Raw genomic sequence first — 27,771 nt, 5'->3', positions numbered from 1 at the left:
GACAATACCATGCCAAGAAAATACTACGTAGGTGCTCCAAACATTTTTGACAAACACCGAAAACCTGGGTGCTGCGCAACTTACCGTGACCCCCGCGTTATGACAGCCACGCTTCACAGCGTCATTCCCTTCAGCCGGAAGCAAGCACTCGAAAAGCGAGAGATGCTCCTAACACGGCCCGCCACTGCGGCTCGGCGCACGGTGTACGTACACTAGACAGCGGCGCAGCGCGAAGCAGATGCGTTTCCGTTCTTTCCCTGGAACTACGGCCACTGGCGAAAGGACCCGAATGCCCTTTGTCTCTCCGAGGTTTCGCCGGCTCGGTAGATTCCAGAGGCGGCGTTTCTTCCTGGCATGTTTGCGCTACGATCTCGAGAGGCGCTTTCCGCTGTTTTCTTCAGCAAAGCTCGCTGCTTCTTGCTCATGTAGTCGAACATATCGATCTCGCCGGACGGCGCGCTGACCGCGGCCAGCGTCTCTCGCGTCTCGTGGCTCAGTCTTCCTTCGCGTTCGTACTCTCTTCCGCTCCGCCCGCACTCTCCACGCTCATACCTCTCTCTGCTGCCGCGGCGTCTGCTGTCTCTGTGCCGGTGCCGAGAGCCTCGACGGACGTCGCAATCTGGACTCAGCGAGGCGCTGGAGGAGAGCGAGCGTCTCCGACCTAGGAAGAAAGGCATAAAAAACTCAAGGAAACACTCAGGCACAGGCAACGAGACGCCTCCACCTGCCATGTCTTCGAATATATACATGTATACACATATATCTATATACGTACGTATATATACATTGGATTCCGCCCTTATGACATGCACCGCAGAGCCCCGCACCTCGCGAATATATATGAATATATTTGCGTGTATGTACATATATGTGTGGAAGACATCAGCTAACCAGCTGGGTTTCGCGGGCCTGTGCGCAGCCGTGAGAGTTCTTAGTGCTGTGCGTGGGACGACCAGAAGGCGCATGCACCGCCGCATGCCCCCGCTGAATTGAAGAATGCGCGGGATGTGCCTCTGCGATCGATTTCCTGTCCCTTCGGAAGGGAGTTCGGCGCTCTTACTTCTGTGGACGCGTCTGCCATCGTCTCTTCTCGATGAACTCTCACTCCTCTGTTCTCTTCTTCGCACGGCGCTGCGGCCTCGGTGGTAGTGATCGTCGTCAGACGACTCGCGCCTTCGCCTGTGCCTGGAACTTTCCTCCGACCTCCCTCTCGCACTTCCTCTGCGTCTTTCGCTTGCGCTGCGGCTCCGCGACCGCCTGTCTCTGCGATGTTCTGTCCCTTCCTCTGCGCCCTGATCGGCTCGGTCGTCCGAGCCTGCCCCGATTTTCTCAGATTTTTCGGGATTTTTCCCGGCTTTTTCATCCGCAAGGCCCTCGTCTCCCCATTTCTGCAGCGCCGCCTGGAGCCGTTCCTCTTCGCGCTCCGCCTCTGCGGCCGCCTGCGCCGCGGGAACCCACAGCCCCTTGGCGTTCCTGACCATGGTGCTTCGCACGCTGAAAAAAAATTCCATCGAGACGCGAGACCCGCAGACTGGACACCAGCGGCAGACGCTCTCAGTTGACGACAGGCCGGCGGAGAGACGGTGTCGAACGATGTACTCATCTGTGACGCGATCCACGTTCAACATCCCCCTCGTACTTTCTATACGTACGTATATATAGATGTATATATCTGTATGCCAATATATATATATATATATATATATATATATATATATATATATATAGACACTAACACATATGGACGCTAACAGATATGTATATATATCAAGCGCACAGCTCCATAGGAGGATGGTGGCAGCGAAGACTGCGCGTCCTTACGGTTTGAGTTTGACAGGCCGTTCGTCTTTTTCATCGTCTGCGCGTCGGGATTTCGACGGCAAGACTGCGTGCGGCGTGTCCCATCTGCGATGCTTGTGGAGCGCAGCGTCGTCCGCACTCTGCTCAGCCCGCGGCCGCTCGGGGTCGTAGACGGGGACGAAGTGAGGCATCTTGGCGCAGAAAAAAACCGAACTTAGTCCTCGGGAATAGCGAATTTAAGTCTCAGTTGCGCGCAAGCCCACGCTTCGAGGCTCGCAGGCACAGCCAGCGGCGCGCAGGGACAAACATCTACGGCAGAAAGAGAGAAAAGGCAGAGACGCCTATGCGCGTCTGCGGTCCCGCCGGCTAGTTCACGTGGAATGGTGAGGCTGTGCAATCAGAGACACGCAGAATGAGACTTGGTGGAATGGGAGGGAGGAGGGGGGGAGCGGGGAGGGAGGAGGGGGGGAGCAGGGAGTGAGGAGGTAATGAGGACGGCGTGGACTCTAAACTCAAAGCGCGCACGAAGAACGCGACGCGAAGCAGCGATGATGCCGCCTCGAAGGCGCCGAAAACTTGGTCTCACTCAAGCCTGTTTTCTTCTAGCGCACAAGCCTGTTTTGTTCTCGAAGAAGGCTGCATTGGCGCAGAATGGAAAGAGGAGACATGAGGGGGGCGAGACTAGGCGGAAAAGAAGAGAGGCGAGTCTGAGAGGTTGAAGGCCCGCTACGACAAGAAAGAGGGACTCCAGAGGCAACGAAATGCAAACTTTATCGAACAAGACCGAGGAATGCCGGCGACGAGGCGTGGAGACCGGCACGCGCGACGGCTGAAAGGGGAAAAGACTGGAAACTCCGGATAAAACTCCAGATGGAATGAAAAGGAGTCGCAAAGGTGTTCTTGCAAAGCGTCTTCGAAAGCTGTATACAAACCTAGTCGCATGCAGCTCAGCGTGTTGAGCTTTCTTCACCGCATGCGGAGACCCGGAAAACCCGCCAGGGCACACTTTTTTCTCTTCTCCTGCGAGCGCTTACGGACACGAAGGGCGAAAGAAAGCAGGTATCTTTTATAAGACTGAAAGAAGGACGACGAGCCTCTCTCTAGCAGAGTACGGGCAAAAACGAGATGTGCATGCGATGCAAGGCACACCGCTAGGACTCGAGACACAGCACATTTTTTCCAGACGAAAAGGCAAGTGAGCGGCTTGAGCGGCTTACCTGCATCTCACCCGCCTGCCTCAGGAATTTCCGCTTCCGTCGCAGGTCGTTGATTTTCGTTTTTAGGCTTTTAGCTTCTTTGCGACAGGCCAAGGACGAGTCGCTAAACCCTAAAGAGTGCGTACGTGCGCTGGCATCGAACTAGGCCATAACTTCTGCAGAAGAAAAGAAGAGATGTTTTTCAGCCGTTTGCACCAGCTTCCTTACTTTTCTGGTCGTTCAGGCTCTTCGTTTACCTCCGCCGAGAGGCGACCTCGCGCGCCTCAGCCCCGCTTCCCTTCGCTAGACGCGTCGTGCGCTGAGGCAGCGCTTGCCTACTGAAGGTCATTCCCTTTCCGGGCGTTTCCGAACCTTCCAGTAGACGCTTCTTCACCTCCGTCTTTTTTACTTGGCTCCAAGAGCCTTCTTCGTGCCGCAAGAGCTCTCTCCAACGGCTTGGCGATCCCTCGGTGCCGCGTGTTGGCGAGCTCAGTACGAGGCGCACTCCGTCCTGTCCGCGGGTGGGAGGTCCGCTGCACCTTCACGGGGCACCGCCGCTTTCTTCTTTCACCTTTCGGCTCCTTGGAGCCGCGAGACCTTGTCGTAATCTCCACTGCGAGCCAGCCACCCGCAGGGCGCGTCGCCGAAGGGGTGACCGGCGTTGCTCCTCTGTGACGGCCGCGGGTCGTTTTTTTCCCCTTTTTTTTCGATTTTTCGGAATTTTTTCGACTTTTCGGCCTCGCCTGGAAGACCATGTGGGTGTGCGGTGGAGACCTGACGGACAGCGACGCGGACTCCCGGCGTCACGGCTTCGGGCGAGGGTCGCCGTCGTTCGACTTGCGCGCCGCGACGAACTTACCCAAGCTGACCAACCGGCGCACGCAGGACGACGTCAAGAGACTCGTTTATCACTTCAAGCAGTGGATCGAGAGTACGCAGCCTCCTCTTTCTTCTCGTTCCTTTCTCTGCATCTCGGTGCGCCTCTGCGCCCGCTGGTGATGCTCTCCTTCACCGCACGGCCTCCCTGTTATGAGAGACCGGCGCTGTGCGTTCGCCGGCCTCTCTTCCTCTCCGTCCCTTGTCTGGCGTCTGTGCGGCCCTCGAGCGCCCCCGCTTCAGTCTCACACATCGATGCCTTCCTGCGGCGCGGCCGCTGTCCTCTCCAGCCTCGGTCGGCGCCGTCGCGCGGCTTGGTCTTTCGGCTCTCCAGCTTAACATCTCGCACGCCGGGCTTTTCGTTGTTGGCGGGTGTTGTCCTTGTGCAGCCGTGGATGGGGCGCGCGAGCGTCTGCTGCATTTTTGGAAAGACATCGACTCGCAAGAAAGCGCGCTGGCTGCCCTCGCGCACGACATCCCGCGAGACGCCGACCCGCTCTCTCCACCGCGGCGAGAGGAAGAGAGCGCGTGCGAAACCTCGAAAAAAAAAAAGTTCCAAAGCCACGGATTCGACGACTGTGTCCTCTGGCTCGGACTCGTCAACCAACACAACCGCTATGCCGCCGTCCAACTCAAACTGCCAGGTAAACGCGCGACGCGAAAGAGGTAGAGAGAAAGAGAGATAGAGAGAGCGACAGAGAGATAGAGATAGAGAGAAGGAATGGAATGGAGAGATAGACAGATAGAGTGGAGATAGATACCAGTAGATAGAGAGCTAGAGAGATAGAGACAGAGACAGAGATAAGGATATATATATATATATGTCGACAGGTAATTGGATGTAGAGAGCGCGAGAGACACCAGACAGGTAGATAGAGAAATAGAGAGGGTTCGGCAGTGCCCGCACGCGGGCTAAGGGGCTGCGTCGGACGCTTCGCCCCGAGAGCGCCGCCGCGCAGGCCCCGGTCGCGCCGCTCGCATGGCGATTTGCGTTTCCTCGTGTCCACGGCTCTGTCCTGCTGCGCCTTACCCCCTCTCCCCCCCCTCCCTACCCGCGTGTCTGCTGGCTGCTCTGGCTGCGCATCTGCGGGACTTGCCGCGCGTGTCTTCAGAGACGTTTGATCCTTGGGTGACGTATGTGAACCGCGTCATGGTCTATTTGTTCGCCGAGATTCCCGGCTACCAGGGACCAGACGACTTCCACCGCCTCCTCAACGTCGCACTCGATGAGCCTTTCCCGATGAAGTGCCACAATCCTCTGTAAGCTTCCCGGCGCCGCAGAGGTCGCCTCGCAGCCTGAATGGCGCAGGCAAGTTACCTCGGTGTTGTGTGCACAGCACAAGTATACATCGCAGTAGAGTAATATATGTCGCCATGAATGTGTATCTAACCACATGCAGATTTTTGCGTGGATGGCGGACGCGAGCCTCTAGAAGGCGCCGGAGGAAGTCCACGCTGTCTCCGCAGTGTCAGTTCTCTGAGGGTGTGGAGACATTCACACGTGTGTAAGTGCCGATGCACGCTGTACGCGCTGCTCAGCCTCTTTGTCCCTCTGCCTTCCTGTCTACATGTGACTGTGTTTATTGCTCTTCCTCTCTTCTGTTTATTTGTTCATCTGTCTATTCACCTATATCTGTCTATTCATCTACCGATTCATAGATATGGGTCTCTGCACGTGGAGGATTCGCGACTCGAGGAATGTGCGCAGGTGATAAGCCTGTGCGTTTCTCGTTGACTCGTTGCAGACTTGAGCTAAAGAGCGTCTGCCTAGATTTCTGTCTCTCGTTCGAAGGCGATTCACCATCTTGCGCAGGCGACAGCCTCCGGAGGGCGAAGAAGGCCCTCGCAACGCTTCGTGTAAACGTGTGCGCGCGCCGCTTCCTTCTGCGAGTAAACTTAGTCTTGTGTGACAACGTCCCGATACTTTTTTTCCTTCGGCTGCGCCTGCAGGTGCGTTCGACTGGATCACATCGACTACCTGCGCCGGCCCCCGTCCGCAGACGAAGACGAAGAAGATAACGATAACGAAGAGGATGAAGACGAAAGCTAAACGCGCAAAGTAAAAGTTGGCGCGTTTCACTAGGGACGGGCTGGGCATCCGTGACGACCCTCGCCCTTTCGCGGCTTCAAATATTTTTTACGCGTTCAGAGACAAAGAGACGAGAGCCCAGAAACCTCAACCTCGTGAACCTAGTCAGAAGTCACACAGAATCCGCGTGCACCGATTGAGATCTGCTCAGGTATGTTCGTCCGTCTATAAGTCTATGCCTTTTTTACGCACATACATACCGCTACAGATCGGTGTGTAGAGGTATCCCTTCGAAGCGCGAAGAGACAGGTGCTGTGTAGAGCGGCGGCGCAGAGGGAGATATTTTGTTCACTCCACGCGGCGTGCCCACAAATCGAAGAGCGGGCGAAGCTTGAAGGAGAGAAGAGGTCTCAGGCTATTTTGAGAAGCGTCTCCTCGCAGCGCGGCTGGCGTTTTTTCAAGCTGCGGGCCGACGCAGATCGTTTTCACCACGTGCGCGCTGGCGAGTTTCAACTTTTCAGAATCGAAACTTTCTTGTGAACCGCAGAAATTCCGAAATCGCTGTAGACGCTAATGTCAGCACTCCGCGTTGACTGGTTTCCTTCAAGGAGCCTTGAGACAGCACAGACCTCGAAAGGCAGAAGCTCAGTCTGGTTGTCGGTTGACAGCTTGTCACGGAAATATTTTTTCGTTCGGGTTCGCACACAAGCAGAAAAAAGGAGGTTGACTTGAAGAAGGCGCGCCACGAGAGACAAGAGACTTGCAAGCGGCAGAGCGACATCGAAGATACGGTTTGGGCGTTGCACGTGCTTTGAAACATCCGAGCTCGCTAGTCACTACGGACTTTATTGCCTTCCTGCTACGTCCACAACGCAGTGCCGTTTATCTTTGCACATGCGACCAACAGTTTCAAGCATGCGTTTGTATTTCGGTTTTCCCGTTCAATAGAAACATTTCTATATTTATATATGATTGTACACATGGTAGCGTAAGCCGCACCCTTCCACAGAGAGCGCAGCAGCCGCGCGACACCCCAGCCTATGCGGGGCTGCGAAAAAACACGCGCAGACAAAGGCACATGCACCCACTCGCGCATGCAAATATATATGGCGCCCTATGTCGCAGGTGTCGTGTCCGGACGTCCATACTCACTCGAAGAAAACGCACACATCCTTTCGCAAATGTTTGTACAGGCACGTACACGTAGCTCAATACGCATATATCTATATATTTATATACATATATATTGCACACATGTACATATATATGTGCGCGTTCTTCTCGCTATTCGCTCTACATCTCCCAGAGCCGCTTCCTTCCGTCGCTGCCGGCCGCATCTCCTTTCGCTTTCAAGGGCTGGTCTGGCTGCGTTTGCTGAATCACCAACTTTAGCTCTTCCGCGATCTTTTCGTGAAGGGCCTCGGGAGAGACGCCAGCGGGGATTCGCCTCCAGTAAGGCAGATCCTCGAACTGTTTGTACGCTCCGTGGACGCGCTCCTGCACAGCCAGCTGCTCATACAGCTCGTCCCCTGCCAAAAAACCAAGAAAAAACCACGTAGAAATCCTGCAAATAAGTATATATATATATATATATATATATATATATATATACCTAAACCCTAAACCCTATATATATATATATATATATATATATATATATATATATATATATATATTATTTTATGTGTATCTACGGATACGGGCACGTGTATGCCCACGTGCGTAGTTACGTGCGCTTGCATATCGTGCATGTAGCCACGTATATATAGGCACGCGTGGCTGAAGTTGCGTGTGGGCGCTGAGCCTCGGCGCCACGCTTTTCTTTTTGTCTCCGCGTGTGCCTTTTTTCTCACCGTATCCGCCGCGCTTCTGCGCCTCCTCGGGGGTGATGTCGAGGTAGAAAACGGCGTCGGGTGCGAGCAGGCCCTGCTCCGACGCGCGGCAGAACTCGCCATCGAACGGGGAACCCGTGGCGGCCGTCACCAGCGCGCATGCAGCCGCGACATCCGCAGGCTCGCCCGACTTTCCTGCCCTCGCCTCGGCCTCGCGCGCCGCCGCCTGCGCGACGACTGGAGCCGCACCGACCGTGTACGCGATGCCTAAAAAACCAAAAAACGCCAGGGAGCGTCGACACCCTATAGGAACGAAGAGACCGCAAGACAACTGCGACGGACCGAGGAAAACCTCGAGAGTCAAGAGAGGCAGGAGCCTGACACGACGCTTCACAGGAGACAGTGGCGGGTGGAGCAACAACGGTGGCAAAAAAGCCTGATCGAGAGACAGAAGGGGAACACAGCGCCGCGGTCGCAAGGCTCTGAGCAGAAAACGAAGAACCCGCGAAGCTGTCTCGCCCTGCAGAGGTAAAACAAGAAAACCCGAGGGCGCGTCCAAGCGTACCACCGGCGCCACTTCAGCCTCATGTTCTTCCTCGCTTGCCCCTCGTGAACCATCTCCTCTCAGGCCGCAATCGACTCTTTCAGCGCTGCAGCGGTATTGTGCCCGTTCGCCTGCGTTGCTTTGAAGTTGGACTCGCAAACGCCTCACCTGAGAAGGAGTAGCGATCGGCGACGACGACCTTCCCCTCACCCAGGGCCCGCAGCAGGCGCGCCTGCGTCTCCCAGCGGTTCGCGGCGAAGAGCAGATGCATCAGCTGAGGAGAAGCAACGGTTTTTTCTGAGACGCCTTTGTCGTCATGCTCAGTCCCCTGCGTCAAGTACGAGTTGAGCACCTTCCCGATCGACGTTGTGCGGTCTAAAAAAGTAGAAAACTCAGACAAAACTGGGTAAAACGAAGGAATACGCGCGCTTCACAGGCCGTGGCTCGCGAAGAGATACCCAGGGCGAAGAGCTTAGAAAGGTTTGAAAGACGAAACAGATCTGGAACGCCGAGGCAAAAGAGACTTCTGTCTCTCTGTCCCTGCAGGGGTTGATACCCATATATATTGTGATATATGTGGAAGACGCAACATATTGACGCACTGACACATGCACAGACGCATCTCGATAAGGACGTAAAGAATATATCCAACTCAGCAACAAGTGGAGCCACCCGACAATGAATCTGCGAGACTATGCAGCCACGCACCTGGAAAGCGGAGGAGCTCTGACGGGTAGCCCGCCTTCACGAGGCGCTCGTATGCCAGGCGGGCCTGAGTCGACTTGCCCGACCTGAAAAAAACAAAAAGCGAGAAAAAAAGTGGTCAAGCGCAGTGGGAGACGCTCTTTTGTCTCCTGGAGCTGCTCAAAACCGAAGCTGTCATGAAAAGACCGAAAATCGAAAAAATGCTCACCGGTCGATGCCCTCGAAGACAACGAAGCAGCCGCGCTTGGGCGTGAAACCCTTCATTGTGGCAATGGAGGAGGGGCAGAGACAAGAAAAACGGTGGCAAGAGGCAGACTGGAGAAGGAAAATCGAAAGCAAGAGCCTCAGGGGCTTCTCGGATGTTCCCCGCGGCTGAAGAAGGCAGCGCGGCTTGCAGCTGGTGACGAAGAGGAGATGAGAGGAAACGCTGAATCCTAAACGACGGAGAAGGAACGAAAGTGCAAGAAGGCGCCAAACAGAAAGGAAAGTGGAGAAACGAAGACAGGTGAGGCAAGCAGGAAAACTCTCAGAAGCTGTGGAGGAGCGAGTAGGATCGAGGTCAAGGTTCGCCTACTCCGTAGAATTGGAAAGACACACGAAACGAGAAACAAAGGATCTCGGACAGAGGATGATGACAGAGCAACGAATCGGGCACTTTCTTTACAAAGGATTGCCTTTTATGTCCTTGATGCCCGCTTGGTAGAGAGGCGGCACGACCAGAGACTCAGACAATCCTAGCCTGCTGCGTTTTAAATAATATTAACTCTCAAAAAAGCGAAGTAACTGCAGAAAGAGAAGACAACAGAGACGGGCTTGCTGCACACCGGCAAAGATGGCGTGCTCGAGGGTACGCACGCCCTGGCGGGCCTACAGAGTGTCGAAAAGAGATGATGCTAAGGTCAGCGGAAAAGAGAGTATCCATGAAGAAGCGACGAAAACACACGTCTGAAAACGGAAAACATAGTTCTCGCCTTGGCTTTCGTCGGCGCGAGTCCCTCAAAGAACAAAGACATGTGCGCTTTGTATCGATGCTCCCGACCGACCGCCTTTGCTCAAGACGTGTCCTGTCTCCGAAGGAGGTGGCACCTGTCTCTCTGGGGGCGCCGCGACGGGAAGCGTCTACGTGAACCGATCGAGCCCGATTTCTGACGCCGGCGCAGAACCCGCGTTCTTCCTCAGAGTGAGAAAGTGTTTTATAGTCAAGGCTTGAGCCAGTGCGCGAGATGACGTAAAATGCCTCTGTCCAGCAGGCAAGCTCTACGCGCCAAAGTGTGTGCGCAGCTGCTGCGCATCCAAGTACCATTTCACAGCTGCTTCGCAGCGTTAGAACTCACTGCTGCTCATCCTTCGCCATGTGAATAGCTCCACTTTACCATGGGCTTCCAGTTTGCTCTGCGAAAGGGCACTCACCGGCGGAGAGGCGGGATCGCCTGAGGCCGGTAGCCCGTTCCGCAGCTCCCAGACGCTACAGACCCGTTAGATACAGCCTAGATTTCCCCTGCTTTTTGTCGTTTTTTGTTGCACGACTCCCGCCTCGTGACGGGGCTCCCAGATTCTATTCGCGGAACGCGGTCACCAAGCTAGCTGCAGCCGCACTATCTATCGTAGCCGCGGGCGCCCCTAGCTCTTTCCATCGAAGGCGAAAGGAAAAACTCGTGCCGCAGCATGGGAAGAAACTAGTAATGAGATTCTCGAGATTTGCCACCGGCAGTCCAGATTCCGCTGGAAAATTTCGAGGGCAGACGCAGTCTAGTTGCTTCTAAGCCGAAGGCGAAAATTAAGCTCGTTTCCGGGTCGAGTACTTGAAGCATTCTACTTCCATGCAAACACATTGATGCATGCTCCCACTCCACTCCATATGTAGGCAGAATGTCTAGAAATATGGCACGCTGCGAGCGGACGCCAGTTCCTCTCAAGAAGAAAAAAATACAGATGTGTGTGTGTGTGTGTGTGTGTCGATTTCGGTCGCCGCGACCCTAAAGTCCTACCGGAAATGCACGAAGCAGGAGCTTTCACTAGCTTGGTGCACGCCTGAGAGCTCCAGACTGCGCCAGTCGCAACCTTACATATAAAGCATCTCGGCAAGAACGCCATTCATTCTGTCGGTGCAGCCCACATGAGCGACTGCACTCGCAGTTCCAGCGGCTTATATTCGGACACGCGGAGCGCAGGGGCCGCGACAATGTGTGTGCGTGTCCGTGCGTGTGGTACGTCGACGTAGGCATATCGCAGACAAACGAAGCGGAAGCGAAGGGCCCCGAAGCTACAGTGCATGTGCTTTCCGGCGTCCGTGGGTGCTGAGGCCACCTCGAGGGGAGGGCGCATGCGCAGAGGGGTTTCCTCCGTGTTTCTCAGCAGACAACTTTAACAAACGACAGGGGTATCCGTCCAACATCAGCCGCAAATACACAAGACGCGATGCATCGTCGGAACGCGAAAACAAAAGGAACAGGCGGATTGGAGGAGGCGCCCCTAACAAGACGAGGCGTGGAGACAGAGAGAAAGCGAAGGGACCGCCCCCGCCGGCCTGGTGATTTGAAGGGAAAGCGAGGCTCCTGCGACTCGCGAGAGTGCTGGGAGGGACCGGAGTCTAATGTTTACAGCATTTGTTTTAGCTTGCCACCAAGTCGATGGCGGGGAGCCACTGGACGAAAGCCTCCAGGTTGAGCTCCAAGACGGAAACTGAAGGCAGCGCATGAACCAAATACGAAACTTCACCGCATGGCGCCCACGTGTTTTGAAATAAAATCGCCCTCCAGCAGCAGGGAGATAGGGAGGACGACACCCGTGTACAACGCGCATAAGAAAGAAGCAAGTACACTGCACACGTAGCCATTCATCCATGAACACATGCATGTATACATACAATGTCGATATGCGTGTACATGCATACGTACGTGTATACCTACATAAAGTATATATATGTATAATACATTGGCATACATGTCTATAATTACGTGTATGGACACAACGAGGGTATGCTCTGCCAGGTCTTTTGCAGGTGGGTTTTTTACCAGGAATGGTGAGCCCGAAGGCCTTCAAGGTGTGCGGGTGAACGGTGCCCATGACGCCGAGTAGCAGCGGGACGCTCTCGGATTCGTCCGCTGTCTTCGGACTCGCGACGATCTGAACCTGGCGACCAGGCAGGAAAGTTTTCTCTGGAGAACAAAAACAGTGCAAGAAGAAAGAAACAATAGAATCAACGAAAAGCAAAATCGGGGACCAGGCGACACCAGGCACGCGAATCAAGCGGCACTGGACCAAAGCCATCAGCTTCTTTCCGCTCGGCCTCGAGAACAAATGGATGAGTCGGCTAAGGCCCTTCCGACTTCTCCTGACTTTTGTACGCAGATCTCTCTCTCTGCCTCCCTTTCGCTTCACGTCGAGTCCTGCTCGTCGTTCGGCACCCAGTGTCATTTTCGCGCGCTCTCTCTGCCATCGCCTCCTCTTGCTCACCGTGCGAAGGCACGAGTTTGAAAGTCCCCCGCAGCCGCGCGAGGAAGCGCTTCAAGTTCTCCGCGGCATGTGTGCCAGCCTGTTCGCCGGCGCCCGGGGCCTTCTCCGTTGCTGCAGCGGCCGCCGCGGCTTCCATCTCCGAAATCGCGTAGTCGCCAACGAACTGCAGACTCTGCATCAGTGCATCGAGTACACCGTGAACTTCCTGAAAACGAGAAAAAAAAGGCACGTGAAGCGTCGTGTGAGAAAGGGAGGCGGCAACAAAAGACACACAAACTGTCGAGCGGCGGGCGCCGCGAGGCCCACGCTGTGACTCGTAGCACATATCTGCATACACAAAGATATACATATATATATATATATATATATATATTTAGATTTACCCACGGAGGCGCGCCCGAGTCAAATATGGCAGACACACATATCATTGAGTACGCCCTCGAGTGCGAGGCATGAAACCGGCAGCGACGCGCACGCAGGACGTCGACACGAACCTCGAGGCCGGAAGAGTGTTCGTCCGCGAAGGCCACGCAGCAGTAGCGCAGGTTCCTTGCGCCGACTTCCGTGGCTGAGTCCAGCACGCAGATGTCGCCGAGCTGAAAAGACAGCCGCGGAGACACATCAGCTCAAACACGCGGCGTGAGGTCTTTGGCACCTTGCAAAAGCTCCTCCCCGATCCAGCCGTTGAGAAATGGCCCTTTTACGGGTGTGCATGAAGTGCAGAGATTCGCTGTTGATCAGGTCCGTTTTATACCGGCGTTGTCGCTCCTAGCTGAACGCGGCGTTTCGGCGCCGCAGAAGCAAATTTAGGCGAGGCGCTCCCTTCACGTATTAACAAAGAGACGTCGAATTCGTGGATTGCTTTCAGTGGCTGGGCCCCAGTCGAAGATATAACCCCAGACTAAGGCTTGCTCCATCACTCAAAACAAAAATAAATCCATGCGTGAACCGTGTAGGGTGTTCTCTACTCACCTCGAAGAGCTTGATGGGGAGCTCACGTCGCCCTCTGTTTGCGCCAATTGTTTTGAGAAGCCCCGGAATGAGCGTCGTTCGGACTTGCTCGAACTCGCGCGTCTTCGAATTGGCGAGGCGCACAGGATGCGGCGCGAGTTGATACTGAAACGAAACAGAAAAAACTCGAAATGCGGGAGGTCCGTGTGAAGAGCGACAGCGTCCCGTTCACGTCTAAAGGATGTGCTCACAGGCGCTCAGACGAGACTTCGCGCCGGCTTGGCGTCCCACCACACACGGCAGACGAGCGCAGGATAGCCTCGCAGAGCCCACACACCGAGTCGCCGTCCCACGCGACAACCGCTAATGTATGCGCGTCTGTATATGCGTATGCAGTTTAAGTCTGCGGCGGCGTTTTCGGCATCCCAGTGCCGCGGGGGCGGCAGGGCGCCGAGACCCAAAGGGGCCTTCACAACTGACGCCTGGGATTCCTCCGCGGAGAAATGGCGGCCGCCTTTTCTCACCTCCACAGGATTGCAAAGGCAACTCTCTGCTTCGGCAGGCATCCTGCCTAGGCTGGTGAAGCTGTCGGCGAAAGACGACAGCGAGAAGTTGAGCGCCTCGGTGTATCCGCAGACCGCAGCGAAGTTGCGGATTTTCTCCGAGAGGCAGTTCAAGATCTCGTTCGTGAGCAGATGCGAAGGCGTCACCGGCAGCTTGTTGAAGCCGTACGCAATCGCGACGTCCTCTGCGATGTCGCGCTCATGGAGAATGTCTGCAGCAGACACACAAAACAGAAAAGAGATGCTTCGTGGCCTGCCAACAAAGTCCCAGATGCCGCTCGTGCGGACCTGATAAGGCAAAGCCGTAAGCCTAAGCCCCCTCCCCCGCACCCCCGCCACCCCCAGCACCAAGGTACACCGAGTGAGACTTTGGAATTTACCGCTGCGTGTGATGGGAATCGAGGCCTCGAGGCAGTCCGCGTCTGGTTGCCCCGCTGCATTCGGATCAAAGTTCGTCTGCAGCATCATCCGCTTGAGCAGCTTCGTGCACGAAGCGGGCGTCAGCACCGGAATGCCTGTTAAGCGCCGGAAGTACTCCAGCGAGAACGTCATGCTGCGGCTGAAGACGAGAAAACACGCAATCCACGTTAGCGGGTCATGGCACCGCCGAGTCAGGGGCACACAGAGATGGAGTGAGGCGCGTAGCAGAACGGCAGGAGAAAAGCAAAGCCGCAACGCGCGGGCACTGGAGCTTGAACGGGAGTAACAACGCAGGAAGACGAAGAACACCGCTCTCCGAGGAGCGGCGTCGAGCAGAAGCGGCAAGGCACGGTAGGTACGCGCGCCCGAGGGCTGCCGATCCAGAGAAGGCAAACCTGCTTGCGAATCGCAGGGAGCAGAAAAACGGCGACGAATGATCGAGTCTCTTTGAGTTATGTAGCAACTTTGAAAGACGAAATATCGGCCCCGGGAATCAGGGCGGGGCTGTGGGGAGAGACAGGACAGGCCTCAAGAGTGCAGCGTCTGCGCCTCTTGAAACAGCACCGCTCGCGCGAAAGTGAATGGGCTGCACGCTTGGCGAGCGTCGCGGAGGCCCTGGCACTTCAGAAATCTCTGCTTCAGTCGCGTCTCGCTGCCAAGGGCTTTGAGAGTCCCTCCGCGACAAGCGACAGACCGGGAAGGGCGCCAGGGGCCAGTGAAATGACGAGGCCTCATCGTTTCCGACAGTCGTCCCTGACGGCGGGATAACGCGTTTTGGTCAGCGTGTCGCGCTCTGCTTTCATATGAACCCTCCACTGCGGAGTGCACCTACGTGTCCACGCGGGGAAAGGCCCAGCCGTTCATGGAGCCGTCGCCGGTCTGCTTCCTGTCGTCGTCCACGCACTTCATGCTGCGATCCACAGGCGCATTCGCAGCCACCTCGTAGACGACCTGGACGGGCTCCACCGTGTAGGGCTCTTTGCAGTACTCCGAAAACATCGCGACCAGAGTGTTCAACACGATCTGCGCCTTGGTGATGTCCATCTGGGCGCAGACCGGCACACAGCGAAACCGGCAACAAGGCGTGACACACCGGCGCCTGTCTGCAGACTCAAACGCGCTCGCGCATTTGCGTATATATCGAATTATAAGCAAATGCTTGCAGGGAGGTTCGCAGGATGGAGACGGCTGGGCAGTTGTACATCATCGGAACCCGCATACGTGTGGAGGCGCCAGACGAAACAGGCAGACGCCTTATCACGCCTGCGATCGCCAACGACGTTTTCGAATCTTGAGCGGAAAATATCAGGCGTGAGGCATTGCGGGCATTCCCCCTATCTCGCCGTGGCCCCTGAGCCGCCGCCGCTTGAACAGGCCCCACCCTGTACAACTCCGCAGGCGAGGGTGTGTGTGTTTGCATTATTATATTTTTAGACCCCAGGGTTGTGCTCAGCGTCTTTGCGGGATGTGTGGTGTGCAGAAACGCGCCTGGGGATGCAGCAGCCTCTTCTGCGGAAGTAGAAGCACGCGTCAGGAGAGATCGGTCAGCGGAGACGTACAGCGGTGCATTCGATGAAGATGTCCTGCGTGGCTTCGGTGACCTTGGAAAATTCCGCGTTGATGATCGGCGGAAGCGACAGGATACGGTCCTGCGCGTCGAGAATCAGGGGGTATGCCGGCGAGCTCTGAATGAGCGGCAAATACGCCTGCAAAGCCCCACGGAGACAAACAGATTCGCGTCGCCACGTCTCGAAAATTTGCAGCGCACATGCCAGAATGGTGACACTTCGTAGGAGGGTGGCTGAGTTGAACCGGCGAGTTCTCCGAGCGTCCTTCTTACCCCGCCGAGATCCATGTACCACATCTCGCACTCATGCCTCTGTCTCATAACCCGAGTTTTTTCGATAGCCGTTGGCACGCCCAGCACGACGCGACGTTTTGAAAGCAACGACAGGAGCGGGGATACACAATTGTGCATGCATGCAGTACGTGTGCAGCGCGCACCATGTAACTCGCAGTTTACGGAGTATGTCTGGCAGAGGGGAAGATTCCGCGCTGTGTGAGCAAGGAAGGCGGCGGGAAGGCGGCGGCAAGGCGCCGGCGCCGAGCCGCAGAGACTCAAGCCGAAGAGACGACAGAGGCAAACTCGCAAGGTACGAGAAGCAAGGACCCCGGCGGTCGCTTTCGAGTTCACACCTTCAGCTGCAAATGAGTAGAGAAGTGCTCCATCACTTGCTCGCCAGTCATCTCGCGGTCGCAGCCCAGAGGAACGAACTTGAGGTCCTTCGGCGGCCGGGCATCGTAGACGAACGGCGGCTGCACCTTGGAGAAATCGTGCGTGCCGATAGCTACCAAAGAGCGGCGCCTGGAGATAATAGACACCACAAAGATTTACGCGAATCTATGTGCGATATGCCTACAGTCGAGAAGAGCGAGCCATTCCCGAAGGCGAAGAGCTGGCATGCCGAGAGTGCGGTTGCTTGTACACCCCCGGCGCCTGTGCTCCGCAGCCACGATTCGTGCAGCGTCGGCAATCAGGAAGGGCACCTGCCGAATGCATGAACGTCAACGCGACAAGCACAATCCATTATATATATATATATATATATATATATACATACGTGTGTGCCGTCTGGACTACAGTCTCCAGGGAACCGCATTCGTAGTGAGGCAACCGCTGTTGGAGGGGTCCCACCCCTGCCGCCGCGATGCTTGTTAAACTGAAGACAGACTTGCAGGTCAACCGGCGACTCAAAAATGGCACTGAGCCAGGCCGCGGAGCGTCAGGCTTGCTGGCGGCTCGGAAGCAATCTCCTGTCCTCGACAGCCGCACCAAGGACCTCGCACCGACCTCACACCGCCCCTATATTCGGCCGACAGCTACGGCGCGCAGCACGCGTGCCCTGTCCACCTGCGGAGTACCCACTCCGCCATGAGTCTGCCGCTGGCCTGCAGCTCCAACTGCTTCTGTCTGGCTGCAACCCCCCACCCTCCGCTTGTCATGCGGCGCGTGTGCATGCCAGCCAGCGCCGGTGCATGCAGACAGCGAGAAGCGCACCTGCAGAGCGTGTGGTGCAGCTTGTCTTGGAACTCGATGAACGACGCGAGACTCTCCTTCGTTAGCTTCACGCCCCTCAGGATCGCGCACACGACGAACGGGCGGACCTGCTTCACCTGAGCGCCGAGGGCAGGCAAAGAGAACGCCACCGCGAATGCGAGGCTTGTCCGTCTGCATGGCGACGTCGTTCACAAGCGCATGGACACACCATGCGCGGCACTGCGACTCGACGGCTGCAGGACTGAGTGCCTTCGCAGCACTCGGCATCGTCGCAGGCGAACCAGAGGCGGGGTTTAGTCGACAGGAGACCGAGAGTATGAAGGCCTGTGTGCGGCTGAGTCACATCAACCTGCTCTTGCGGCAGGCAGCTCACATCTACATCTCAGTAAATTCGTCCGCACTGAAATCGCCCTCACTCTCCCTATCCGTCTCTCTCCTCTGTGCGTACGAACGTGTAATTATCTTTTCCATTCGGGCCTCTTGAAAGACCTGGGCACGGCCGCGCAGCACGATCGGACCGCACAACGGGGCACTGCTCCATTCCCCAACGCTTCTCGCCTGGGGTTCTTAAACTTGTCCTCAAGAATGGTTATTTCCCCGATGCGACGCAGGACCCCTCTGCCCTGCGAAAGACTGCTGAGAATCGAGGTGTGAGGAACCGTCTCGTCTCTGGCTTCACGACGGGAACCGCACGCCGCGTAAGGCCCTTTCTTCTTGCACATTTGTTTCGCAAAACATCCAAGGAGCGCGGGCGCCTACCGAAGATCTGACAGTCATGGTGAACTGCGGTGTCGCGGGCTGCAGACGGTAGACCGGCTGCGGCGCGTCGGGGTTGTTGAAGGCGTACAGCGCGCGCGAGATTCCCTCCGTGCAGAGGAGGTCATATCTGAAGAAGCGAAAGAAAGCACCAGAGCGTCGAAGAAGGCATTCTCTCACGTGGAACGAAATCAGTGAGGTCGGAGTCAGAGGAAAGACAAAGAGGCCAGAGTCTCGTGTGGCGTCTGCGCGAAGCATCCACATCCCTCTCGCGGAGGCGGCGCGTCACACGGGCACTGTCGTAGTAGCCGAACAAGGAATCGAGACTCAGAGCGCACCTAGAAAACAAACTCTGGAGCCATCTATAAAGACATAGATTGAAAAAATATCTGGAGGGCTGCTCGGACGTCTGCATGTGCGTTACGGTCTCGGGAGTAAGGGTGGACATCCCTACACACCTACCGCTCCGTGTAGCAGGACTTCAGAGCTGTGTTTACCTGTTTGCTGGAACCTCAATTTTGTAGATCGTTTCTGTGGCGCCGTCAGTTCCGGGCTCTACGACTTCGTCCAGCTCGATGCCGAACTCGAAGCAGAGTTCGTCAAATTCGGTGACAGCTGCACAAAAAGTGAACAGAGCGCCGGAGAGGTTGAAGATTTTGAATTCTTGCTCACATCGCATGCACATTGCATCGGGTCCCACCAGTATTCAAAATACGCAGAGAGACACATCGCCAGGCGAGAAGAAAGTGGCACGGATTGTAGCCAAGCCGCAGTCCAAGAGCGACAGACATCGTGGCTGATTGGGGAACATGCGGCCGCAAAGACAGCGAAAAAAAACCTGCGAACTCGAGCAGAGAAAAACCGGCGAGCGGGCAAGTTCGTAACACTAGACACGAGCAAGGGACAGGACTGTCCCAGCTTCAGATCTGACGTAGACGGCAATGCCTCCCACCATAGATCTCTGGCTGAGGGTGTGGAGAGGCCGCCGCGGAGACCCAGAAAAGAAAAATGAATACGACTCGCGGCGGGATTGCATCGCAGCCGCCACTGGCAGCTCAACCTGGTCTTCGAAAGAGGACAGCAGAAAAAAAGATCCCTCACGGCAACGAAGACGACACTTTTCTTGCTCCACGAAGGAGTGGGCTCCTGCACTATAATCGGACTTGCAACTGACGCTGCTCGGCTGTCCATACACGCCGAGAAGAGTTTCCCCCCCCCTCAATCATCCACCGCAAAAGAAAGTGTGGAAGAAAAAATTGAGCGGTGAAGCGTGCGCGCTTCTTACTATAGGACCGGCCGAGCCGGCGAAAGAGCTCATCGCGGGGAACGCTGACGGTGGGCATCGTGCAGACGCTGGCGCAGCAGAGACTGCAAGATTCGGGGCTTGGACGAACAAACACCTTGAAAGAGGAGTTTCCGAGCTCCTCGCAGATGCCGGAAAGCGCGCAAACAATGTTTTGAAGGCCTGGCTGTCGGGAAGAAAAGCGCTGTTAAGACGAGAAAGAGCCTCGAAGACAACAGCCGAGGTAGGGCAGCCGACTGACAGTTAGCCCCACGGCCGCCCAAGCCACAGAAACCGAAACGGCAACGAAGGGTGTAGGGTTCCCTTTAGTGGTGGAGAGACGGAACTCAAGTAGTGCAGGCTCAGAGACACGAGAGCTGCGCCTAGCGTGACGCAGAGACAGAGGCGATTTTCTGATGGCAACCATAGGAATACGCCCTCCTCCTGGAACTGGCCACGAGATGTGCATGCGAGAGACGCCGCCGTGCATGCGGAAGCGGTGGCGAATCGCATACAGCATCGACGGGATGTCACTGTCAAACATTCATGTCTTTCCATCTTCATGAACTGACGCATCACCGCATCAAAGGCAGTAAACTCGAGTGTGGCAGGACCGCTGAAGCGCACAACCGTGGAGCCGTCGGCGAACAGTCGCTCTGGTATGTCGCCACAGCAGAGCGATCCCAATAGGAAGGGACAGACCCGGCACGGCTACAACGACGCATGAGCGGCACTGTGCTTCGGGGCTATAGCGCTTTGTGGTCGCAGAATATGCATTTCTGCGGTGATTTTAGGAGGGGGCTTCTCTGTGCACTTCTGAAGGGGTAAACCGACGGAAGGGGCCGAGGAGGGCTTTCCTACTTGATGCGAGCTGGCAGCTAGCACGCTTCACCGGCCGTCGGGAACGCGGCTGTGTTTCAAATGGTGAAGCCACTTCACGAGTAGTGGAGGCCCACGTAGCGTAAAACTCTTCCACCTAATCTCGGCTAGCGCGGCGGTGTCTATGAGGTGCCCTTTGGAGGAGCCGCACGCAGTGTGATAGCAAGTTCGGGACGCACATCTTCGTATGCACAAGGCCATAGCGCCACGCTGGCGCCGCAACTGAAAGATGCCGACCGCCCCGCCCGTCGGGAGCGTGTCTGAGGGTCTGCCTTCCACAGTGCTAACGCGCAGGGCTCACTGGGGCCGATGTTGCTTCAGTGGCACAGATCCTCTGCTGGCGTGCAGCGCACAGAAATAGGACTCTTCCCTGGCTTGCCCCGTTTCTCGTGGCTGTCACCTTGCCATATGATGATGCACCGTGCACTACCGAAGCTTCTAAACATGCTCACATCCCTTCCCGGAGACGCCGTCGTTGCTTGTTCAAGAAGGCTGCAATAATAATACTAAATTTTGTTTAAAATTGAAAAAATTTAATAACTAAATTTTCATTTTTTAAAGCAAATCCAATTATTTTCTAAATCAAATATGGATATTTGTAAAACAGGTAAAGCTTGTACTCTTCCAACTGAGCTAGTGACTCGCTACTATATAATATATAAATATTGTACTTAATAAAGTATTTGGGCAGTTAGCTTAGTGGTGGAGTATATGCTTTACAAGCACCCGACGCAGTGTCTGATTCTTCCCGAATGCATGATCCAGTAGTAGCATGGGGAAGTGTGGTAACTAGGCACTGCGATGAAGCAATCAGTTTGTGGAACTGTGTGTTTAGGGGTCCCCTACCGGTAACAACGCCGTTCTCCCGGCGAAGTATGTCTATGCTGCAGTGCAGCAGCTGTATGCTAGAGTTTTTGGTCGGTGGATGGAACGGCAAACTACCTAGTAAAAGATAGAGTTGCCCAGTTGTGTTCCATGCGTCGATCTACAGTTGAGGGGCTGTCGGCAAGTGGGAAGATGAAGCGGCTGCACCGGCACTGGCCAGTGTCAACCGATGTACCACCCAACCCGGCCGCGGAAAGTGGGAAGGCTTCCAATGTTCTGGAGCAGCATAGCCTCCAGATCACTATTTCGGTTTCGCGCAACACACCGCGTCGCATCCCTGCTCGTGTACAGCTTTATAACGGGAATGAGAGCAGCAGAACCAGTGCCTCCACGCAGGAGCGCCTGCGTTACTAAAACGGAATGCCGGTGTTTTTTTATTGGAGCAGCCATCTACCCTCAGGGCATGCGGCGACTGTCTCAATATGGCATATCAACGTCAGGCACGTGCGGCTGTTGCGACTTCGATCACCGAGGAACTGACGACGGTTTGGTCGACGGGCGCTGGGCACGACACGCACGCTGTGACAAAATCGGACGGTCACTGCTCGTCACAAGCTGTGCGTTTCTCACAGCAGCACGTAAGCGTCAACAGTGGCTGGCGCGCGCCCACATATGTTACTGAATACTGGACGATTAATCCCAGGCCTGGAAGTGAGCAGATCACGTAAGGCGCAAGAAAGTTTGACGCTGACAACGCTTCGTCCGCTTCCCTCAGCTTTCCCCCACGGAAGCATGCTCCCATGGCGGGGCCCCACGAAGCTTTTCGCCTCCAGGGCAAAATAGAATTCGTGTAGGTGAATCTCGAAATGAAACAAGGGAACTACCTGCCACGGACATTCAGCTCCGTTCTTCCGAGCACGGGGACACACGGAGAAATCACGCACCCTTTCGCGGAAAGCCATATACCTCGTCAGTGTCTCCGCTCTTGAACCGCGACCAGGCCCGGACGCATATGAAGAGCGGTTTGCACGAAGTAATGCGGCACAGCCCCAAATTGACAAGTGTGTAAAATCGTTGCGTGAAATAGCGGAAGTTGGATCCAGGGGCTGCCCCGTACCATCAATCCAGATCCCCGATGGTTGGGAAAGCCTGTCTCCCTGTCCGTGGATTCCGTTCAGTTATCTTCAGAGTAAAGTTCTGAAAAGAACTGAACAGAATATGCGTTTTGTCCCGACTGCGCTGGTAGTGCCGCCAGTTACAGATCGATTGTGGCATGCCTATAAACGTCGATCCCCGTGGATGCATGCACATTGAGTTGCCCATGTTGCGATCCAGTACCCCGCGGGATTATGCAAACCCTTGTCATGTGTTAGCCGTCAAAGGACGCAGCTCTAGTAATCAGTAGGTGGTGGCTGCCTGCTCGGCTACATTGTTCTCAGTAGCTGATTGGACTGCCGCATCCTGGGCTGCAGGAGCGCGTGCACGCAGCATGTCCTCTGATAGACTTCAAAACGGCACCTACATGAACCTCTGTCGCAACAAGGGTGGAATCTAGGAAACCGACCGGCAGCCGGACAAGTGTACACAGCGATATCAATGTGCAATCACTGTCTATCGACGCGGGAAAGCGGTGTGCATATCAGAGTGTAACGCGCACGAGGTTATGGCTCCGGAAACAATATGCAGGCGTCGTGCAGAGTACTTTCGCAGCGAGGAAGGAACTGTGGCATGCTCTGCAACTGCACTCGCAGTGATTGCAGACGTTGTCGTTTCGGGCAGTGTGGTATGAACGCCGAGAAATTGACCGCCTGCTGTGAAGCCGCAAGCACGCGTAGGCCTGCGACTACCCACAATCAGTCTCGCCACGCTCCCAAGCTTCCTTCCTGCTCTCACCGGAATCCCGTCCGACACCATTCGCCTCACCCAACTTGTAAAAACGACTTGCTCGTCGAAGTCGTAGACCGCATCTCCCTTCTCCTCGAGAAGGTGAACGGTTCGCAGAGCATCGACCCGCTCACTGTCAAAGTCTCTGGGACACGAGCTGGATCAGCCGTGTCACGAAACCGAAAAGGTCATTGTCATCGGTGTGACGCATCTAGCAGCCCACCCCAAACCAGCGCCGCTTCGGTTGCAAGACCTCTATCGATACCGGATGAGCAACAGACTGATGCCTGCGTTGGCATGCGCCACGACAAGGGGACTACCAAACCGCAGAAAAGCTCGAGAGCCTCATGGCGAAGCCTTACATCTGGAGTTGCACCGCCTCACGAGACAGTTGAACTAGCATGTGCTTCTTCACCGAGGCAACGAACCTCAGTGCGGACTATGCAGCAAACTTGTAGTCCGCCAGAAGGTTGCATGTCTTGTGCTCTCCGCACGCGCGGAGGGGGGAAACCGGTGGTACCTGTACCAAAGGGCGGCGCCGTCAAAAACGCGAGCAATTCTCCACGCTTGACAAGCAAAAGCTCCCCGTCGTGCTCCACTACGCGTGACCTCACTCGAGTCGCTCGCCTTGAAGTCGGCTTGCAAAAATCGTCCCAGAAGAATAAAGCGCTCAAAAACGAAAATGCTCAGTAAGGTTTCGTGCCGGCAAGAATGTTCGGTCTGTGTGTGCATTTCGTTTTGTGTCGAACAATTGCTTACTTGTTGCATTGGCCGCTGCCATCCCAGCGAGTGCCGCGATTGCCATCGTTTAGGGCCGTAGGCTGTCACCCCAGCAATCGTAGGCGACCCACCGACTGTTGCAGTCTCACTCTGGAACCTGTGAACTCCCTCGATGTGCATAGCCCGCAGTTGACGGAGAGCCATAGCTCATGGAAAGAGCTGTGTGCAATTTTCCTAAGCACACAGACCTCAAATCATCTATTTTCGGCAGACGAGTATCCTGCTACTTTGATCATGTTGATGCGCTGGACTGTCACCTGAAACTCCGGTCACACGCAGGTCACGAAAAGTCAAGACCGGGACCATCTGCTGGCGAGTTTCCACTGCATTACGGCAGCCATATACTAAAACCGAAAGAGCCCTTCTTTTCTTGTACGGCTTTTTTTCTGGCATGACTTGATTCAGCGTACCCCTGTATCGGTGAGGTCATCGCGCTTGATGCCCGCTTCTTGCTTATTAGCCTTCTTCAAGCTCTCCACCAGGTGCAAACAGAGGCGAAGCAAACAAAACGACTTCTGGACGACTGCCGGGAGCAACTGGCGGCGAGGGAAGATGCGCTCAACGCGAAAGTACTTCGTCAGGCTGCAGAGGATCAGACCACAGCATCTGTCTGCGACGAACCGCAATACTTCAGTTGCTGTGATACGGCTGCACTACACGCTGCCGCATTGGCAGGAGACAGGGCTCGCCACCAAGCGGATCTCCTGCACGAAGCGACCCAGAAGCTCGAGGACGAAATGAGGAACTTGAAGAAGCGAATGGTGACTCTCTCGACAAAAGTTACAGAACAAAATACTGCCATTTCTAATCGGGATGCCCAGCTCAGCAAGGCCGAAAAGCAGCTCAGCAGAGAGCGGAAAGTTTCCTCGCGGCTGCGCAAGTTCTACCTCCAGACTTCGCATCGCAACAAGTCTTTGGCCCACGAAAATACCGCCTTGAACGAAACGCTGTTAGATCTGGAACTAAAACTCTGCCGTCCCCATACACTATGGGAACTTGCGCACCGCAGCGCTCTATCCCCATGTCATAACGGCCGTAGCGCTCGAAGACGTGGAGACTGCCACCGACAGGCATCCACGATAGACACAATTGCGCGTGCATTGCTCACTGAGAAAAAACGCACACAAGAGATGCAGAAAAGCCTTGACAGGTACACCGAACGACTGCTGGCGGATATTGGACGGCGTCCGCGCGCCAAGTGCGTACTCAGCCAGGAAAGAGGAAACCAAACCTGTAGTCGTCGTGCGGCCTTCGGCGTCAAAGAAAGGCCCTTGGATTCAGGAGTGAACGGTAGCAAGCACTTATTCGCCTCCGCATGTATAGAGTCAGTCGCCGAACAGGATACTTCTGCAGGAAATCCTCTACGCGTCTGCGCACAGCATGACAAGGGTGTAGCTCAGGGGCGCCACTCGTGTCTCAGACTAGCTCTGGCTTGCCTCTCACAGGAAACCCGAAGTGAGCTGATACGGCTTCTACAGATTCAGGTGGCTGACGACCCTTCCCCCTCGCCGGGCGACAAAAACAGTCGCCGCCGAAGCCGTAGCTGCTCAAGGACAGGCGCGCACGCCCGTCCTCCCCATCGACCAGAAGCGGCCCTCCAGTTGACACACCGGCTCTGCCGAAGTTTGAGAGATTCCGCTGCAGTCAATCGAGACACAAGTGGAGGCGTCTGCCATTCGGGGCAAGACTCGCTCACGGGGAGAGGGCGCAGCTCTCGAAGAGCCAAAGGGGATCTAGGGCAAATTCGCCCTGCGGACGGAAGCCCCAATGACGGGTGCAGTTTCGTTAATCGCGGTAATTCGTCATCTGCCTGGGGTAGAGACTCCTCTGAGGGCGCAGAAGACGGTGGGACTGCCTGCGACCGCAGCGAGCGTCCGATCTCTGCTCAGTTATCGTGCGCTCTTCCGGACGAATCCCACTGTCGCTCCCCGTCAAGAAATTGCTGCCATCTCGGGGGGCCCCCATCTGAACTCGCGACGAACGAGCATAACGACACGCCATGTTGCACTCTGCCGTGGGATCATTCGCACGCAGTCGACTCTTCCCGCAGTTCCATAGCCGGAAGCATTAGGTCAGCGTGTTCAGACATCAGCCATAATCAAGGCGGGCAAGACGAACCGTGCCTTCCCTGCTCGCCGTTCTCCTCCCAAGCGCCTTCTAGACCTATACCATATCATGAAACACCCCTCGAAGAATCTGGAGCGGCCGTCTCGATGCCGACGCCTCTTCCGCCAAGTCCCGCGACAGAACTGCCCCCTTCATCCGCCCTTGCCTCCTCACATCTTTCTCCGTCTCCAGGGCACATGCCTCCGTCGCCGATGTCGCACACGAATCCGCTTGCAGCCCCGGGCCAAGGAGGCGAGTCGAACGCTTACTTGCCTGCGACGCAGCAGCCTGGAGCGCGGCGAATGCCAGTGCGAGCCACGGCGGGACATGTCCCCAAGTCACCGCCGCCCATGATCGCTGCCTCAAGAGCCGACTGCCGGTTGCAGCATCCTCCTTGCTGCTCTCCTCAGCCAGGCATCACGTTGCATTCGTGTCCACGCGTTGGTGCGGCGTGTCACAACCACATCCGAGTGCCCCGCTCGACGCTTCTAAGTTCATCGCCGTCTTCACTAGATTCTTCAACACTCGAACGGGACTGCACACGCACAGACCTCTGTTCTGGGGCCGGAATCTCAACGTCGTGCGTTGGATGCTGCCTGTGCCCGCAAGCACTCAAGCACGGCTGCGGCGGGCGGGCGGCTGTAACTTCCTGCTGGACTGAACTACGGGAGACATGTAGCTGCCCAGCTCGTGTGACTGGTAATACGCCACGTCACGCGGTTCGGTGCGGCGGAGTTGCGCATCTGCAAGCTCAGCCCCATTGTGGGTGCCTCAGACTCGGCAGCAGGGGGGTTTCGGCGGCACGTGGCAGCGCCTGTGGCTGTGAGGCGTCCGCCAGCATAGACAGCTTGCCTTCAGAAACGTTGCCATCTTCGTGCGCCGTTGAGGCGGCAGGACATGTGAGCCGATGCCCATCCTCGAGTTTCCTCTTATGCCCAGAACCCAGTCAGCTGTGTATTAGGAAAGAGGGAAACGCGCTCGAAGGTTGCGTCTCTTGGGACTTGCCTCCCCAGATTCAAGTGTCCTTACAGTCAGACACATAGGTCCGAGAGGGTTCCGTTGGGCGAGCGGCCGTGTGCAAACCGTAGTGTGCAAGCGGTTGAGTCACACTGTGCCCAGATGTCTGCGAAGACTCTGAGGAATGCTTTCCTCTCAGTGGCAAGAAACCCTGTCAGTGTTTCCGGCATGCAATCTCCCCGTACAATCTGCTGTAGCGTCTAGGTCAACCAAACGAGTCAAAGTTCTGCGTTGCCTCCGGATTGGTGCCATCCATTGGAAGTGGTACCCTGCTTCCGGCCATACAAACGTATTCGGCGTTCTACTGTTCTAGCTATTCTGTGCAGTGCCTTGAATACTCGACAACCGTAGTGTCGACAACCGTAGTGCGGCGTTCTAGGTGTGTATACGCTCAGCAGCGAGCCGCTACAGGAAAATATTTCAGGCACTCATTTTCCCGACACCGCCAGCGCTGCGACTAGTAGACCCTGAGCAAACAACCAGCACGTCGACGTGGGCTAACGTCCGCGCTGTGGATACATCACCAACCCAGTATCCCAGACAAACTAGCGCCGCACACCGAGATGACCCTAGGCAGGCAGAACCTGTAGCGACGATCTATGGGATCAACTCACCCCTGTCAGGAATCAAGTTACTCGTATGGCGTTCTTCGCCATGTTTTCCAATCACCACCTGCAAACGAAATGTGCCGGAGGCGATACAGAGCATGTGAATACCTAGTTTCCGCAGAAAGAACCAAATCGTTTAGCGATACGATGAACGGGAAGACATAACGCCCCCCACTCAACTGCTGACCTCGCACTGGAGGCGTA

The 27,771-nt window shown here is 55.8% G+C and overlaps 5 protein-coding genes across 5 annotated transcripts; 2 read left to right on the top strand and 3 right to left on the bottom strand.

Annotated features, from left to right (window-relative positions):
* Positions 1–263: 263 nt before the first annotated feature.
* Positions 264–1,991, bottom strand: BESB_071140 (uncharacterized protein; the record flags this gene model as incomplete). The annotated part of the gene is made up of 3 exons (XM_029365487.1): positions 264–661; positions 1,106–1,494; positions 1,822–1,991. 3 exons carry the CDS (start codon positions 1,989–1,991, stop codon positions 264–266), a joined length of 957 nt encoding a protein of 318 aa, XP_029217971.1.
* Positions 1,992–3,749: 1,758 nt separating this feature from the next.
* On the top strand, positions 3,750–5,922 carry BESB_071130 (uncharacterized protein; the record flags this gene model as incomplete). The annotated part of the gene is made up of 4 exons (XM_029365486.1): positions 3,750–3,927; positions 4,262–4,516; positions 4,985–5,132; positions 5,823–5,922. 4 exons carry the CDS (start codon positions 3,750–3,752, stop codon positions 5,920–5,922), a joined length of 681 nt encoding a protein of 226 aa, XP_029217970.1.
* Positions 5,923–7,194: 1,272 nt separating this feature from the next.
* On the bottom strand, positions 7,195–9,246 carry BESB_071120 (thymidylate kinase; the record flags this gene model as incomplete). The annotated part of the gene is made up of 5 exons (XM_029365485.1): positions 7,195–7,430; positions 7,755–8,000; positions 8,446–8,652; positions 8,986–9,068; positions 9,191–9,246. 5 exons carry the CDS (start codon positions 9,244–9,246, stop codon positions 7,195–7,197), a joined length of 828 nt encoding a protein of 275 aa, XP_029217969.1.
* A 2,347-nt stretch (positions 9,247–11,593) lies between these two features.
* On the bottom strand, positions 11,594–19,529 carry BESB_071110 (phenylalanine--tRNA ligase, beta subunit protein; the record flags this gene model as incomplete). Its single annotated transcript, XM_029365484.1, has 14 exons — positions 11,594–11,664; positions 11,997–12,140; positions 12,439–12,643; positions 12,933–13,034; positions 13,411–13,554; positions 13,914–14,164; positions 14,333–14,511; positions 15,205–15,416; positions 15,932–16,078; positions 16,569–16,737; positions 17,431–17,546; positions 18,190–18,316; positions 18,684–18,801; positions 19,472–19,529. 14 exons carry the CDS (start codon positions 19,527–19,529, stop codon positions 11,594–11,596), a joined length of 2,043 nt encoding a protein of 680 aa, XP_029217968.1.
* Positions 19,530–22,957: 3,428 nt separating this feature from the next.
* BESB_071100 (uncharacterized protein) lies at positions 22,958–26,985 on the top strand (the record flags this gene model as incomplete). The annotated part of the gene is made up of 2 exons (XM_029365483.1): positions 22,958–23,745; positions 24,297–26,985. The coding sequence occupies 2 exons, from the start codon at positions 22,958–22,960 to the stop codon at positions 26,983–26,985; spliced, it is 3,477 nt and encodes a 1,158-aa protein (XP_029217967.1).
* Positions 26,986–27,771: the final 786 nt, after the last annotated feature.

Source organism: Besnoitia besnoiti (genome assembly GCF_002563875.1).
Source record: "Besnoitia besnoiti strain Bb-Ger1 chromosome Unknown contig00007, whole genome shotgun sequence".
In the NCBI taxonomy this organism is placed as follows: domain Eukaryota; phylum Apicomplexa; class Conoidasida; order Eucoccidiorida; family Sarcocystidae; genus Besnoitia; species Besnoitia besnoiti.
Note: the sequence above shows the minus strand (reverse complement) of the source record. Positions and strands in the feature narration are given on the sequence as shown.